The sequence below is a fragment of the Scyliorhinus canicula genome, chromosome 13 (genome assembly GCF_902713615.1).
Source record: "Scyliorhinus canicula chromosome 13, sScyCan1.1, whole genome shotgun sequence".
In the NCBI taxonomy this organism is placed as follows: Eukaryota; Metazoa; Chordata; class Chondrichthyes; order Carcharhiniformes; family Scyliorhinidae; genus Scyliorhinus; species Scyliorhinus canicula.
The window spans coordinates 114,332,844-114,351,492 of record NC_052158.1 but is presented as its reverse complement, the minus strand read 5'-3'; the positions used below and the strand labels follow the sequence as shown (position 1 = coordinate 114,351,492).

Sequence of the window (18,649 nt, the reverse complement as noted above, 5' to 3'; positions counted from 1 at the left end):
AGATCTCACCTAGCGAGAGCGAGATCTAGATTGTGACATCTCATGTGGCTCGATTGAATCTTGCGAGACATCTCAAGTGTCGCGAATCTCATATGATGCCTCTCGTGTGATTCAACAGCCTAGTCGCTACACCAAGTAGAGCGAGATACGGCCGGTAAATCGTGCCCATAGTGTGTTTTCCTTCAGGCCTCACAACGGTAAACATCCATGTTCCCACCCCGTCACGGGACTTAGTCCCAAATGGGAGAATTCTACTCAACATAGGGACTGGTTTAGCACGGTGGGCTAAATAGCTGGCTTGTAATGCAGAACAAGGCAGCAGCGCGGCTTCAATTCCTGTACCGGCCTCCCCGAACAGGTGCTGGAATGTGGCGACTAGGGGCTTTTCACAGTAACTTCATTAAAGCCTACTTGTGACAATAAGCAATTATTATTAAAATTTTAAACATGTCAACATACCTTGACTCTCTTTCCTCCTGCACTTCATTCTCTCTTTTCTTTCTAATTATTATTTTTTTTAAAAAATATTTTTATTCTCCTCCTTTGTCACACTTTCTCCCGAATTTACACCCACCAACAACAAAACAATAATCAGCAACAAATATGTCAAACCCCATAACAATAACAATGATCCCATCTTCCCACCAACCCCCAAACATCAGCCCGCATGTTTACATAAACAAATGACAAAAAGGAATCAGGGATGACCCATAGTCATCCTTAATATACACAACCCCCCTCCCCCCCAACCCTCCCACCCATCCCCCCCCAACTAATGTTCGATGTTATCCAGTTCTTGAAAGTGCATAATAAATAGTGCCCATGACTTGTAGAACCCCTCTGAGCTTCCCCTCAGTTCGAACTTAACCTTCTCAAGGGTCAAGTATTCCAACAGGTCCCCTCGCCACGCCAGGGCACAGGGTAGAGAGGCTGCTCTCAATCCCAGCAGGATCCGCCTTCGGGCGATCAAAGAGGCGAAGGCTATGATATCGGCCTCCGCACTCGTTTCCAACCCTGGCTGGTCCGACGCCCCGGATATGGCCTCCCGGGCACCCGGGTCCAGTTTCACGCGCACCACCGTGGAAATTACCGTAAAAACCTCCTTCCAGAACTCCCCTAGCTTTGGACAGGACCAAAACATATGAAAGTGATTAGCGGGCCCTCCCCCCGCAACGCTCACACACATCTTCTACTCCTTCAAAAACATCGGCTCATCCTCGCCCTCGTGAGGTGCGCTCTATATACCACCTTCAGCTGTATCAGCCCCAACCTCGCACATGAGGTGGAGGCATTCACTCTCCGGTGCAAATCACACCAGACCCCCTCCTCTATAACCTCTCCCAACTCTTCCTCCCACTTTGCTTTGATCCCTTCCAGTGGTACCTTATCCTCTTCCAAAATAGCTCCGTACACCACTGATGCTGCCCCCACTTGGCCCTTCGAGCCTGCTCCACCATTCGTTATGATCATGGCTGATCATCCATTAATAGCCTGATCTTGTTTTGGTCTCAACTGCTTTCTGTGGTAGCGAATTTCACAGGCCGACCATTCTCTGGGTGAAGAAATTTCTCCTCAGCTCAATCACAAATGATCTACCCTGTAACCTCAGACTGTCACCCCTGGTTCTGGACACTCCCACCATCGAGAACATCCTTCCTGCATCTACCCTGTCTCATCATGTTAGAGTTTTGTGTTTCGATGAGATCCCCCCTCATTATTCTCAACTCCAGAGAATAAAATCCTAATCGACTCAATCTCTCCTGTAACACCAGTCAGTCCTGCCATCCCTGGTAAACCTTCGCTGCCCTCCTTTGATAGCAACAACATCCTTTCTCATATAAGCAGACCAAAACTGCACACAATATTCCAGGTGTGGTCAGCAAGACATCCCTGCTCCTGTACTTGAATCCTCTTGCAATGAAGGCCAACCTATTATTTGCCTTCTTTGTCACCTGCTGCACCTGCACGCTTAGCTTCAGCAACTGGTGTATGAGGACACCCAGATCTCATTGCACATTCACCTCTCCTAATTTATGGGCATTCAGATAATAATCTTCCCTCCCAATTTAGCTACCAAAGTCGATAACCTCACATTTATCCAAATTAAACTGCATCTGCCATTCATTTGCCCACTCACTCAACTTGTCTAAATCATACTGAAGGAGCTCTGCATCCTCCTCACAGCTCACCCTCCCACCAAGCTTTGTGTCATCTTCACATTTGGAGATAATACATTTAGTTTCTGCATCTAAACCAGTGGCACGGTGGTTAGCACTGCTGCCCCACAGCACCAGGAAGCCAGGTTCAATTCCAGCCTCGAAATGGAGTTGCACGTCCTCCCCCTGTCTGTGTGGGTTTCCTTTGGGCGCTCCGGTTTCCTCCCACAGTCCAAAGATATGCCGGTTAGGAGGATTGGCCATGCTAAATGACCCCTTAGTGTCCAAAAGTTAGATGAGGTTACGGGGATAGGCCGGGGATAGACCTAAGTGGAGTGCTCGTTCAGAGGTTTGGTGCAGACTCGATGGCTGAATGGCCTCCTTCTGCACTGTAGGGATTCTATGATTTGTCTGAAGTGTCATGTGAAAAATAAGAACAAGAATATCTATTAGTAGACTGTCAGAAAAGTGATATAACATTCTGATACAAATTTAGAATTAGGCTTAATTTTCTAGAGAGATAATTTTATCACATATATGGGGCTGAGAGTGATGGCATTGATCAAGCCAGCATTTGACTGAGTGTGAAACCAAGGAGCTCTGGCTAAACTGAAGTAAATGGGAATCAGGGAAAACTCTCCAACGGTTGGAGTTATACCTAGTGTAAAGGAAGATGGTTGTTCAAGGCCAATCATCTCAGCTTTGCAGGATTTCCTCAGTAACCTAGGCCCAACCATCCTATGTGTTTCAACAATAACCTTCCCCCCATCATAAAGTCAGAAGCGGGAATGGTCACTAATGATTGCAGGATGTACAGTACCATTAGCAACTCCTCAGATACTGAAGCAGTCATGCAACAAGACATGGACAACATTCAGGCTTGGGCAGATAAATGGCAAGTAATATTCACACCACATAAGAACCAGGCAATGGCATCACCAGAAAGAGAGAATCTAACCACCTCCCCTTGACATTCAATGGTATTACCATCTCTGAATCTCCCACTACTAATATACTGAGGATTACCATTGAACATAAATAAACTGGACCAGTCATACATACACTGCATCTGCCATTCATTTGCCCACTCACGCAACTTGTCTAAATCTTACTGAAGGAGCACTGCATCCTCCTCACAGCTCACCCTCCCACCAAGCTTTGTGTCATCTTCAAAGTTCAAAAAATCTGTCCACCATCGACAAGGTACAAGTCAGGTACAAGTACACTCCACTTGCCTGGATTAATGTACAATGTCCAGTACTCATAGAACATAGAACATGGAACATTACAGCGCAGTAAAGGCCCTTCGGCCCACGATGTTGCACCGTCCTGTGAAACCCCTCTAAAGTCCCTCTACACTATTCCCTTATCATCCATATGCCTATCCAATGACCATTTGAATGCGTTTAGTGTTGGCGAGTCCACTACTGTTGCAGGCAGGGCATTCCACGCCCTTACTACTCTCTGAGTAAAGAACCTACCTCTGACATCTGTCCTATATCTATCTCCCCTCAATTTAAAGCTATGTCCCCTCGTGCTGAACATCACCATCCGAGGAAAAAGGCTCTCACTGTCCACCCTATCTAATCCTCTGATCATCTTGTATGCCTCAATTAAGTCACCTCTTAACCTTCTCTCTAACGAAAACAGCCTCAAGTCCTTCAGCCTTTCCTCATATGATCTTCCCTCCATACCAGGCAACATTCTTGTAAATCTCCTCTGTACCCTTTCCAATGCTTCCACATCCTTCCTATAATGTGGCGACCAGATCTGCACACAATACTCCAAATGCGGCCGCACCAGAGTTTTGTACAACTGCAACATGACCTCATGGCTCCGAAACTCAATTCCTCTACCAATAAAAGCTAACACACCGTACACCTTCCTAACAACCCTCTCAACCTGGGTGGCAACTTTCAGGGATCTATGGACATGGACACCGAGATCTCTCTGCTCGTCCACACTACCAAAAATCTTACCATTAGCCCAGTACTCTGCCTTTCTGTTATTCCTTCCAAAATGAATCACCTCACACTTTTCTGCATTAAACTCCATTTTCCACCTGTCAGCCCAGCTCTGCAGCTTATCTATGTCCCTCTGTAACTTGTAACATCCTTCTGCACTGTCCACAACTCCACCGACTTTAGTGTCATCTGCAAATTTACTCACCCATCCTTCTACGCCCTCCTCCAGGTCATTTATAAAAATGACAAACAGCAACGGCCCCAAAACAGATCCTTGTGGCACACCACTAGTAACTGGACACCAGTCAGAGCATTTCCCATCAACCACTACTCTTTGTTTTCTATCAGCTAGCCAATTTCTGATCCAAACTGCTAAATCACTCTGAATCCCATGCCTCTGTATTTTCTGCAATAGCCTGCCGTGGGGAACCTTATCAAACACTTTACTGAAATCCATATACACCACATCAACTGCTTTACCCTCATCCACCTGTTTGGTCACCTTCTCGAAGAACTCAATGAGGTTTGTGAGGCACGACCTACCCTTCACAAAACCATGTTGACTATCTCTAATCAAATTATTCCTTTGCAGATGATTATACATCCTATCTCTTATAAACCTTTCCAAGACTTTTCCCACAACAGAAGTAAGGCTCACTGGCCTATAGTTACCGGGGTTATCCTACTCCCTTCTTGTACAAGGGGACAACATTTGCTATCCTCCAGTCCTCTGGCACTATTCCTGTAGACAAAGATGACTTAAAGATCAAAGCCAAAGGCTCAGCAATCTCCTCCCTAGCTTCCCAGAGAATCCTAGGATAAATCCCATCCGGCCCAGGGGACTTATCTATTTTCACACTTTCCAGAATCGCTAACATCGCCTCCTCATGAACCTCAAGCCCTTCTAGTCTAGTAGCCTGTATCTCAGTATTCTCCTCGACAACTTTGTCTTTTTCCTGTGTGAATACTGACGAAAAATACTCATTTAGCACCTCTCCTATCTCCTCGGACTCTACGCACAACTTCCCACTACTGTCCTTGACTGGCCCTACTCTTACCTTAGTCATTCTTTTATTCCTGACATACCTATAGAAAGCTTTAGGGTTATCCTTGATCCTACCAGCCAAAGACTTCTCATGTCCTCGCTTAGTTCTTCTTAGCTCTCTCTTTAGAGCCTTCCTAGCTAACTTGTAACTCTCAAGCGACCCAACTGAGCCATCACGTCTCATCTTCACATAAGCCTCCTTCTTCCTCTTGACAAGTGATTCAACTGCTTTAGTAACCCATGGTTCCCTCACTCGACCACTTCCTCCCTGCCTAACAGGTACATACTTATCAAGGACACACAGTAGCTGTTCCTTGAACATGCTCCACGTTTCCATTGTGTCCGTCCCCTGCAGTTTTCCTCTCCAGCCGATGCATCCTAAGTCTTGCCTCATCGCATCATAATTGCCTTTCCCCCAGCAATAACTCTTGCCCTGCGGTTTATACCTATCCCTTTCCATCGCTAAAGTAAACGTAATCGAATTGTGGTCACTATCACCAAAATGCTCACCTACCTCCAAATCTAACACCTGTCCTGGTTCATTACCCAGTACCAAATCCAATATGGCCTCGCCTCTTGTTGGCCTATCGACATACTGCATCAGGAAACCCTCCTGCACACATTGGACAAAAACGGATCCATCTAAAGTACTCGAACTATAGTGTTTCCAGTCAATATTTGGAAAGTTAAAGTCCCCCATAACAACTACCATGTTATTTTCGCTCCTATCCAGAATCATCTTTGCAATCCTTTCCTCTACATCGCTGGAACTTTTCGGAGGCCTATAGAAAAGCCCTAACAGGGTGACCTCTCCTTTCCTGTTTCTTAACTCAGCCCATACTACCTCAGTATTCGAGTCCTCATCAAATGTCCTCTCAGCCACCGTAATACTGTCCTTGACTAACAATGCCACCCCTCCCCCTCTCTTACCACCTTCCCTGAACTTACTGAAATATCTAAACCCCGGCACCTGCAACAACCATTCCTCGCCCTGCTCTATCCATGTCTCCGCAACATCGAAGTCCCAGGTACTAACCCATGCCGCAAGCTCACCCACCTTATTCCGGATGCTCCTGGCATTGAAGTAGGCGCACTTTAGACCACCTTCCTTCCTGCCGGTACACTCCTGCAACTTTGAAACCTTACTCATGACCTCACTACTCTCAGATTCTTGTGTACTGGAGCTACAATTCAGGTTCCCAATCCCCTGCTGAACTCCTCAGCTACTGAAGCTATACCTGCCAAAATAGACAACATTCAGCCTTGGGCTCATATGTGGCAAGTAATATTTGTGCTACACAAGTGCCAGGCAATGACCATCTCCAACAAAAGAGAATCTAACAACTTCCCCTTCACATCCAATGGCATTACCAATAAAATTCAAGAAGCTCAACATCATCCAGGAAAAAAACGCCTGCTTGGCTGGTATCCCATCCACCAACTTAAACATTCACTCGCTTACTGATGCACAGTGGTAGCAGGGTATACCATACACAAGATGCACTGCAGCAACAATCCAAGCCTTCATTGACAGCACCTTCCAAACCAGTGACATCTACCACATGGAAGGACAAGAACAGCAGACATAAGGGAACACCACCACCTGCAAGTTGCCCTCCAGATCACCCACCATCCTGACTTGCGACCATGTTGCCAATTCTTCAGTGTCACGGGATTCCAATCCTACAATTTCCTTCCCTGCAGCATTGCAGGTGGACCTGCACTAGATGGAATATAGCAGTTCAACAAGGTGGCATCATCTTCTCAAGTCTAATTAAAGATAGGCAACAAATGCTGGCCTTGCCAGCAACAGCCGCATCCCATAAAAGGATAGAACATACACAAAAATACAAAATGCCACCAACAACTATAAACTCAAGACATCTTTGGTGTGCCCACACTCTATATTTCTTTCACAGCTGATGAAGGTTGTTTGTGCAATAGACAACGTAGTCCCTTTTCTCTCAGCTGTAACTATTGTCAGAAAAAAATTAGCTTCTGTACAAAATTAGGGTAGGACCCTCGTGGTTTCTGGAATGTGCATCTGTCAGTTGGAACACTGGCTTTCATGACCATACAACAGAATCATCAGCAGTTATTAACAATACTCTCCTAACCCGGAGAAGAATTACTGAACTGCGAGCCCAACATAGTTACATTTATTTTCCTCAGATAAATACGAGTAAACACAAAAATCAGATTGCTGTTAATGGAATGTCTCCTTTACAGAATAAATTTGTTTATTTGTTCTTTAATTTTAAACATGCACCCAATGTTGCTCATCAGTCGGGGCCTGAATAAGCCGTAGCTGAGGCCTAGTGGTTAGTTTGAATGCTGAGCAGGAAGGGAAGATGATTAGGAGGTGAGCTGATAGTAGCTGCTGCTGTTCTGTGAAGACAGGAGGAAGCAGCCTCTGACTTCTAACTCAGCAATAAACAACATTGTGTACATTTGTGAACCTCTTTCAGCGCAACCTCTCATCGTCTCTTCATGCATCGTTGGTTGAAGCTATTCAAGGTGCACAAACTCTGACAGGAACGAACAAATTTAAGCCTTGTTCTGAAATGAGCACAGAAGCCTCATTTCAACATGAAAATGCGCCTAAATAAAGGATCCAGCTAATTCAGCAGTGCCCTGAACTCCCACACACATTGGCCATTGACCTCTGCGCTGCTAAGTTGGTTACTGCACCCATTTTATACCCCTAAAGCAGGCACAACCATGTTAAATTTAGACCTAATGTTACCAATTTTATTTATGTGTATAAAACAAAGAAAATATTTTAAATGACTGATTTATACAAATTCTCAATTACAGTAATGCAATTTCTATGTAAGATGACCTCTCTTTTTTTCTCCTAACCTTGAGTAAAAAAAATCCCTGGACAGATGATACTCAGAATGATCGTTTTGACTCGCACTTTAATGGCAATTGATGCGGTAGTTTCCACTTGACTGTTGATGAATTATACAAGAGGTAATACAGTGAGCAGATAGTTCCATCAGTCAGGTACAACATTAACAAGGGAAGCAGAAAATTCTCAAACTGTTTTGCGCAACTGCGTATTGCTCCTGGTTATTTCAGTTCCCTGGCTAATTTCTTTCAATTAAAATACATGAACTATTTGATGGTAGATAGATGATTCCATAACTAAAAAATACAACTAACTGTAGTCAGACTAGTTATTTTGGTCAGTGTAAGTAAAACATTTGGTGCAGATATCTTTATATTGAATTGCACTCTCTCTGGTATGACAGGCTAGATAAACCTGCTGTAGAAAATATTTGCCAGCAACAATAAAGTTACTGATAATAGTTGAGACATTTTTATTTCTTTAGCCTGTGAGTAGTTGATTGCATAATCTCGCACTCTTACAAGTGACATTCCATGGACTCCCCACCCCGAACCTTGCCCTCGGCTACTAAAGCAATAATGGATGTTATTCCTGGCACACATGCATATACAAAATCCATTGGGCGCGATTCTCCGGCCTCGTTGCACTTTCGCTCATAGGAAAGGGGGCGCATCCATTCATGGCACCAGCGTGGCAACCCGTGGATCATGGATACCCGTTCGAGGTTCAACCCGAGCCTCTGCCCCACAAACTACCCATAAGCCCCACCCACTGCCGAGGCATCTGGCTGTGTGGCTGAAGGCTTTGCTAATAGGGAATTGGCAATTGTGGCTAAGTGAGCACTTCACACAACCCAAATTGATTCCCGTGGGTGGGCGGGCAATGTAGCACGTGGGAGTCCTTGCCTAGCATCCTAGTCACACTTTAATGCCTGGACACTGTGCTTGAACACTGCAGGAGGCAACACCACACATGCAGCAGCCAACATCCGAACACCCCGGGACGGGACACAGCTCCGGGAACATGTCCGCGGCCAGAACGTGGGTGAGTGCTCTGGGGTGGGGGGAGATACTTGGAGAGTTGGGCCAAGGGTTCAGAGGTCGGGCCACATTTCAGAGGAAAGTGACAGAAGTGTTATACTGCTTATGATAAAGGGTGTTTATTGTGTTTTCCAATTCCCCATCCTTCCAATGGTGTCGCCCATATCCTCCACCTCACTGCCTACCTATGCCCCACCCTCTCACCCCTCCCATGGTGCCCTTAGTGATCCTCCATGTGCTTTGCCCTTCTAGCTCTCCCACTACGTCTAGGTGTATCCCCAGGATGCACATCGGAGGTGGAGGCAGCCAGCTGCTTACCTCGTCCTGTGGCCTTTGATGCCCCTGGCAGGCAACCTCTGGGCACTCTGGGGCCGGAGAACCCTGGCGCACTTGTCGCCGGCACATGTACAGCTGTGCCGTGCCGTCCCATGTGCTGACTACGAAACGCTGCCTCATCAGAGGAGTGGAACTCGAGGGAGCTGGTGGTCACTGTCACCACTCCATGGGATGGGTCCGGGTTGCCTCCCAATCCTGATCGGTGCACATAGGGCCCCAGGGTTCACTTTGTGCGATCCACGGATGACCCTGCATCATCTGGCTCAGCCAATACTGGCGGCTCCCCATGCTGGCACCATCGTGCCGACGCTCAATTCTGAATGTTGTCCATGTCTTGTTGCATGGCTGCAACCATCAGAGACCATTCCCGCTTCTGACCTTATGATGGAGGGAAGGTTATTGTTGAAACACATAAGGATGCTTGGGCCTCGGTCACTAAGCTGAGGAAATCCTGCAAAGCTGAGATGATTGGCCTCCAACAACCGCCTTTATGCTAGGTATAACTCCAACATTTGGAGAGTTTTCCCTGATTCCCATTTACTTCAGTTTAGCCAGCGCTCCTTGGTTTCACACTCAGTCAGATGCTGGCTTGATCAATGCCATCACTCTCAGCCCCATATATGAGATAAAATGATCTCTCTAGAAAATTAATCCAATCTCTAAATTCGTATTAGAATGTTATATCACGTTTCTGACAATCTACCAATCGATATTCTTGTTCTTATTTTTCACATGACACCTCAGACTAATCATAGAATCCCTCCAGTGCAGCAGGAGGTCATTCAACCATCAAGTCTGCATCAACCTTCTGAATGAGCACTCCACTTAGGCCTACCTCCCACCCTAACCCGTAACCCCATCTGACATTTGGACAATAAGGAATCATTTAGGAAGGCTAATCCTCCTAACGTGCATATCTTTGGACTGTGGGAGGAAACTGGAGAACCCGGAGGAAACCCACACAGGCGGGGAGGATGTGCAAATTCCACACAGTTACCGAGGCTGGAATCGAACCTGGGTTTCTGGTGATGTGGGGCAGCAGTGCTAACCACTGTGCCACTGATTTAGATGCAGAAACTAAATGTATTATCTCCAAATTTGAAGATGACACAAAACTTGGTGGGAGGGTGAGCTGTGAGTAGGTTGCAGAGTTCCTTCAGTGTGATTTAGACAAGTTGAGTGAGTGAGCAAATAAATGGCAGATGCAGTATAATTTGAATAAATATGAGGTTATCCACTTTGGTCGCAAAAACAGGAGGGAAGATTATTATCTGAATGCCCATAAATTAGGAGAGGTGAATGTGCAATGAGACCTGGGTATCCTCGTACACCCTTTGCTGAACCTAAGCGTGCAGGTGCAGCAGGCGATAAAGAAGGCAAATGATAGGTTGGCCTTCATTGCGATGGGATTCAAGTACTGGAGCAGGGATGTCTTGCTACAGTTATACAGGGCCTTGGTGAGGCCACACCTGGAATATTGTGCGCAGTTTTGATCTTCTTATCTAAGAAAGGATGTTGTTGCTATCAAAGGAGTGCAGAGAATGTTTACCAGACTGATTCCTGAGTTGGCTGTTTTTTTGTTGATTTTATTAGCCAATATTTTCCATGCCTCTCTTTGTTTTCCTATTAATTTTGCCCTTGCATTTTCTATATTCCTTTGGGCTTTCTGCAGTATTGTTTTGATTTCTTTAACCTCCTTACAAACAGGTTGAGAGTGCCTCATTTTAACATGTCATTCATAGGGCAACACCTCTGGCAATGCTACATTCTCTCAGTCTGCATTAGAATGTCAGTCTAACTCTGCACTTGAATCGACAACTTTGTGAGTCAGAGGTAAATGGGCTATGAACCAAGCCAGCTGACTGTAGAATTGTCTCCATTTGCCACTGTGGTATAATTTATTATAGTTAATCAGAATTTTCGGTTCAATTGTATGGTCAGTGTGTTCTCAAAGCAACTCACCAATGACCTTATCTCTTTACAAGGCTACTTAAAATAATCCTGCAATTGCAACCTTCTTCTCCTTTTAAAAATGTCCTCCCTCACCTTTGTCATATGCAGTATGTAATTCAGTTTTAAACATTCCGACTAGGAATTATCCACTTCATAGTTCTGGAAGGGCCCTGCTCCATTCCCATGTACACGTGTTGGTTGGGAAATGAGCAGCTTTTTGGGCAGAACCAGGGGAGGGAAATGATAGTTGGGGCAATGATAGGCCTCACTGCCTGCCAGGATCCTGCCAGATTTGAGGCAAAAAAGCAGATTGGCTCCCTGGCCATTCCCTGACAAATTGATTATTAATGTGAGTGTTATTTTTTTAACTAGGTGTAATGACTTAGACTAGGCCTTTGAGATTGGCCAATTGTATATAATAGTGTCAGATCCTCTGCACTCTCAGTGTAGACAGCAAACCGAATGCACCTGTCAGGCAAACTATGGGCTTTTAAACCTTGAAAGAAAATACCTGGCATCGAACAGGAATTTCTACAAATAAAATATGGTCAATACATAGAATGGTATCTTGGGTAGAGCGGGGAAGATGAAAACTCTAGGATCATTTGAAAGCTGATACTGCAACAGAGGAACGTTCTGGATAAAATGAGGGGTCAAATGACCTTTTCATTAATAATTTATACAATCTAATTATTTTGAGATCGTCAAGCACCTTCACTATTTATCTGGAGGGTTATTCCACATATTAATCTCTCTTGGTGTGAAGAGTCTTGCCCTAGAGATTCCTCCCTCTAGCCAAGGCTAGGTGGAGCTTCCAGTCTTGTTTAAATCCTCACAAACCCAGTCTTAATTATCATCCTCATAAACCTGATCTTAGTTATCATCCTCATAAACTTGATCTCAGATATCATCCCTATTAAGACTGATAACTTGTAAAAAGATATTTGAATTTCCAGTGAATGACTGGATCCAGCCCAAAGATGTGCAGGGTAGGTGGATTGGCCATGATAAATTGTCCTTAGTGACCAAAAGAGTTAGGAGGGGTTATTGGGTTATGGGTGTAGGGTGGAAGTGGGTAGGTGCAGACTTGATGGGCTGAATGGCCTCCTTCTACACTGTATATTCTATGTTCTATGGATGGATCACAAGGCCAAATGAAAAATAACATTGTCTAAGCACAGTTCAATTAGCAAGTTATAGTCTAAACTAAATAAAGTTTCTATCATCTAATTTAAAAAATAGCCAGAAATCCCCCACTTTCAGTCGACATTTTATTCTCTAGAATTAGTTCAGAGCTATTCTCCACTCCAAATAGCCTGTTTCCTTTCCTTTCTCCCAACTCGGTAACTTCTAATTCACAAACTAACTTTCATGTTGAGGATTACCCGGGAGATTCCTCCTCTAGCCAAAGCTAGGCAGATCTACCAGTCTTGTTTAAATCCTCATATACTTGATTTCTTCAACTCTGACACTGGGATTTCACATGGTAACACTTCTCTGAATTGATTCCACTACTTCAATTTATTTCTATTGCTTGATGAACATAACTGGATAGAGTATTCAGGTAAAGTCTGACCAAACCAAAATAAAGGTTGATCATTACTTCCTTGAACCTATCCTCCAATACTTTGGTCAAGGAAATCAATATTTTATTGTTCTGTTAATTGACTTGCAATCGGTGGTAACTCGGCCCGGTGTCCTTCTCCTTCTCGTTGGTTAAGGCTGTGGACTCATTTGGAAAGTGCTGCTGAAAGAGATTTAGTGTTGCAGTGCATCTCACGGTGCTGCTGGAGAGAGCGTTGGACAAAGGAGGCTGGCTCCCGGCAAGTGCGGGCTCGGGACGTCCGTTTGGTCCCAATGTTGGGATGAAGAAAACCTGCAGGAAAATACAACCCATTGACTCTCTCTCTCTGCACACATGCTGCAGACCTGCCGAATATTTAGTTCAGATTTCCAGCACCTACTGAATTTATGTTTGTTTGTACTGTAATTTATTTTGTCGATACAGCTTTAAGAGACATTGAAAAATATGGAGACCGAAAAAAAAATATCTTCTGTGTTTATGGACAGTGAAAACACCCTATCGGAAAGTATTTACAGAGCCGTGGCAGCGCCTTGATCAAAGATGGCGGGGTTGCGGTCATATGCTCACACTGCACTGCTGCCAGTCGGCTGGGAGACGGGCCTGGTCTGCCAGTATCCCGGCATACCTAGAGAGACTCCCCGGAACCGTACAGAGGCCTGCTCGTTGGCGGTTGCAATTTCTCTTGTTCATGTCTGCTCGGAGTTAAAACTTCTTGTACAAGGATGGCGGGGATTTTATTTGAGGATATCTTTGATGTGAAAGATATTGACCCGGAAGGCATAAAGTTTGATCGAGGTAAGGAAAGGAGATGAGCGGCACACTGCTTGAGCTTCCCTCTGCTCCATGGGGTCTTTCAATGAAAGGGACTCGGGCAGCTCAGCTCTGACACAGGCAAACGAACAACTTGTCACCAGCAATGCTGACGCTCTTCCAGTGCTTCTTTCAACGTTCAGTATCGAGTCCAACAATTTCCTCCCATAGCCATGTCCTGTAATGTTGCACGTGTGTTTTCCTCGACTTATGGAAGGTTGTAAAAGTCTCAGTTTTGACCAAATATTCATCTTACCAGAAAATAATTCCGATCACATTTGTACAACCTGTTCCCACATTCCTTCATTCAGATTTTCTACATTCACCCGCCCCACACAAAAGTCTGAGAACACACACTAACAGATTCAAAAACAGCTTCTTCCCTGCTGTTACCAGACTCTTGAATGACCCACTTATGGACTGAACTGATCTCTCCATGCATCTGCCCTACTGAGTAGTATTCCACTCATAGAATTTACGATGCAGAAGGAGGCCATTCGGCCCATCGAGTCTGCACCGGCTCTTGGAAAGAGCACCCTACCCAAGCCCAGACCTCCCCCTATCCCCATAACCCAGTAACCCCACCCAACACTAAGGACAATTTTGGACACTAAGGCCAATTTAGCATGGCCAATCCACCTAACTTGCACATCTTTGGACTGTGGGAGGAAACAGGAGCACCCGGAAGAAACCCATGCACACACGGGGAGAACGTGCAGACTCCGCACAGACAGTGACCCAAGCCGGGAATCGAACCTGGGACCCTGAAGCTGTGAAACCATTCTAACTACAATGCTTCACTCCGTATGCTTCATCTGATGTCTGTATCTATGTGTTTGCATTGTGTATCTATCGTATGTTCTATGTTTTTTCATGTGTGGAATGATCTGTCTGGACTGTACGCAGAACAATACCTTTTACTGTGCCTAGGCACGGGTGACAATAAATTCAATCCAATCTAATCTGATCCTGAATTCTTCCCAGCGATGAATCCTGGAAGTGAATCCCATCCCTCGTATCTGAAGATTCTCCTACTTTCTGATCTACGTACTGTTGAAACCCTCATTAATACCTTTGTTATCTATAGACTTGATTATTTGAATGGACCTTTTGAGTGGTATTAGACAAACTAATGGGACTAAAGGAGAATAAGCCATGGCCCTGATGGCTTGCATCCTAGGATGCTAAAAGAAGTGAACGGACCTTTGGCCTCTCTCCCTTGCTGTGACTTTTGTAAACTTGGCAGTTCTGCTGCCTATGCCCTAACTCCGGCAAGACCTTTTTACCCATCATCCTTGTTCTCGCTGACCTGCGTTAGCATCCAGTCAACAATGCCTTGGTTTTAAAATTCTCATTTTTGTTTTCAAACTCCTCTATGACTTGCCCCTCCTGAACCATATAATTCCAGTCCTGCAACCCTCTGTGATATTTGCAAAGAAGTTTTAACCGATAATACTTGTACTATCTAATAAAATTTCACTCCTATGAATGTTTCACAGGGCTGAATCGCTGGCTTTTAAAGCAGACCAAGGCAGGCCAGCAGCACGGTTGAATTCGCGTACCAGCCTCCCCGAACAGGTGCCGGAATGTGGCGACTAGGGGCTTTTCACAATAACTTCATTTGAAGCCTACTTGTGACAATAAGCAATTTTCATTTCATTTCATCATTCATTCCAAACATATGAACCCATGGAGCAGACCATTTAGCCCCTTTGAACATATTCTGCCATTCAATACGATCATGGCTGATCTGATTGTGGCTTCAAACCCACATTCCCACCTAACCCTGATACCCTTTAACTCCCTTGTCAATTAATAATTTATCCACCTCTGCCTGAAAAATATTCAGTTACCATGCCTCCACTGCTGTCTGGGGAAGAGAGTTCAAAGACTCTCAAACCTCGGTGAGAGAGAAAAAAAATCTCCTCTTCACTATTTTGAATTGGCAGCTGCTTATTTTTGAACTGTGTCCCCTGGTCCTAGTCTCTTCCCACTAGGAGAAACATCCTTTAAGTATTACCCTGTCAAATCCCCTCAGGATATTGTAGGTTTAAATAAGACCACATCTCATTCTTCTGAACTCCAATGGATACAGGCCCAGTCAACCTTTTTACATAAGGTAACCCTCCCCATCCCAGGAATCTATCAAATGAACCTTCTTTGAATGATTTCAAATGCATTTATATCCTTTTTTAAATGAGGGGACCAAAACTACACAGTACTGCAGATGTGGTTTCATCAGTATCCTATACATTCATAGAATCATACAATACAGAAGAGGCCCTTCGGCCCATCAAACATTCACCAACAAAGAAAACTCCCGTAATCCCAATCAAAGCCTCTTTTCCTTCCTATCCAGTCCTGAATATTCCGGGGTTCTCTGGACTTGTTGCTGCTACATTTCACCCTACTGGGACCTGAACTCTCACCAATTCCATTTTAAATGCTCCCCCACTGCTCTGCTGTAGATTTACCCAGAAGTAGCTGTTCTCAGTCTACGTTAGCAAAATGCGGCCTTATTTTAATAAAATCAGCCTTCCGCCAAACCAAAACCCTTTTTTGCAGACCATCTTTTTTCTTTTCCATGACAAATTTAAAACATAGTGTTGCGGTCACTATCACTAAAATGCTCCCTGATTGCTACCTCAAACACCTGTCCAGCTTCGTTCCCCAGAAATAGGCCAGCACCACATTATCCCTTGTTGGACCTTCGACGTGTTGATATAAAAACCTCTTGAATACATTTCAAGAAATCTGCTCCCTCTAAATCCTTTACAATATGATTATCTCAATTAATATTGGGTTATTTAAAATCCTCTAATATAATTACTCTATTATTGTTTTTGTATACCTCCGTGAATTGTCTACATATCTGCTCCTCTGTTGCCCGACGATTATTTGGTGGTCGATAATACACTCCCAGCAGCGTGACTGCCCCCTTTCTATTCCTAAACTCTACTCACAAAGGTTCGTTAAAGACCCATCTGAGATATTCTCTCGCCTTACTGCAGTAACAGCATCCTGAATTAATAATGCAACACCACCTCTTCTTTTACACTCTCCGCTGTCCTGCCTGAAAATCCTATAACCCAGAATGTTGAGCTGCCAGTTCTGCCCCTCCCTCAACCATGAATCTGTAATGGTAACATCATCATAACTCTATGTGTTGATACATGCTCTTAACTCATCTGTCTTTCCTATTATACTCCTGGGATTAAAGTAGAGGCCATCAACCTCGCCTTAGTCCCTTGAAACTCAACCTGCTGTGTCCCTATTGCATTAACACATTGTGTCCCCTCCACTGCTGAACTAGTTTAAATTCCTCCCAACAGCACTGGTAAACCCACCTGCAAACTGTAACAACTTTCTAATATTTGATTATGCATTAGATACCTGTGTGTTAGTGTTCGATGGCTATTCGAAGTGACTAATGAAAACAATATAGAAACCCTACAGTGTAGAAGGGGCCATTCGACCCATCAAATATGCACTGACCCTCTGAAAGAGCAGAGTATCTAATAGCACTGTATCTAGGCCCACTCACCCGCCCTATCCCACTCAACCTGCACATCTTTGGACTGAGAGGAAAACGGAGCAGCCAGAGGAAACCCAAGCAGACATGGGGGAGAATGCGCAAATTCCACACGGGTCACCCAAGGTTGAATCGAACCTGGTGCTGTGAGGCAGTGCTGCTAACCACTGTGCCAATGTGCTACTTCTTTAATATTTAGAGACATTTGTGAAGATGACAGAATTTTTATGTTGTCTTAACAGTTTCACGTCTACACTGTGAGAGTGAATCCTTTAAAATGGACCTGATACTTGATGTGAACATTCAGATTTACCCTGTTGAACTTGGTAAGAATTTAAATATATTTCTGTAATTACTGTCTTCTAAACCTCAAGTTCAGTTACAGAAAAGCTGAATCAACACGACAATGGAATAGTTGAAAAGCTTTTCAGTTTGACAGCAATATTATTGAGAGTGCACACTTGCACATGTTCACCAGGCTCTTGCTGCTATTGAAATTTTTAATGTTAATAAAGATTTAAAATATACCTTCATTAGCAATTATAGTTATAGTGAAGCCAAAATTATTTGAGACTACATTGATGTTCATCCATTCAATACAAACCACAGAACTGATGTTCAATTTGCTAAAGCCCAGAAATATTAAATCACTTTTAATAATTATTTTCTTTGATTTGATGAATTCAGTTCCGTGGAATAATTTGATTTGATCATAATGTAATGGAGGTTTGTGGTATGAAATCCCATTTTCATTACGTTGAACTTGTTGAAATGCTTAATTGAAAAGGTTGTTTATCAGGAGTCAAAAGTCTCCAGTGTAATAACATAAGGACATGTAGAAATGTTTTGTTTGGTCAAGAAGTTTCCTTTAAATATAATTTATAATATCCTTCAGATGTAATGTGACAGTTTGTGCTCTTTTGGTTTACATACAATGTTGTATCGATTTGGAGTTAGTTTGAAGTGAACAGTATCAGTCAATTTATTGATTCAATCACGCCACTCTCAAAAGGAGACAAAATAATTGTAGACACGGCACAACAAAAATGTATTTTGAGTTCACTCAAGTTTTGGATGGTGGTATAGACTAGGCCAGGGAAGGAGTTGTGAGACCCAATATTTTTCACCCCATCATATTGAAAGTTTATTTTTCTTACTGCCTTTATTCAGGTGACAAGTTTCGTCTTGTAATAGCGAGTACTTTGTATGAAGATGGAACGCCGGATGATGGAGAATACAACCCCACAGATGACCGGCCATCAAGGTAATCAAACAATCATTGAATCTTACAGAAGGAGGCTGCTCCAGTGCCAACAAGTCAAGGGTTGGAATACTTAATCATTCACCTGTATGAAGGACAGCACGGTGGCAGAG

The 18,649-nt window shown here is 44.0% G+C and overlaps 1 protein-coding gene across 3 annotated transcripts in view; it reads left to right on the top strand.

The window, feature by feature from the left end:
- polr2h (RNA polymerase II, I and III subunit H) overlaps positions 1 to 18,649 on the top strand; it is a 29,111-nt gene that overhangs the window by 4,929 nt on the left and 5,533 nt on the right. For 2 of the 3 annotated variants that reach the window (XM_038816208.1, XM_038816209.1), the window contains exons 2-3: positions 17,518 to 17,601; positions 18,446 to 18,539. In XM_038816208.1, the coding sequence (XP_038672136.1) occupies positions 17,518 to 17,601; positions 18,446 to 18,539 (178 nt within the window). Of the gene's footprint in view, positions 1 to 13,481; positions 13,729 to 17,517; positions 17,602 to 18,445; positions 18,540 to 18,649 lie in introns of those variants that run through there. The other variant, XM_038816207.1, reaches the window with a different exon arrangement.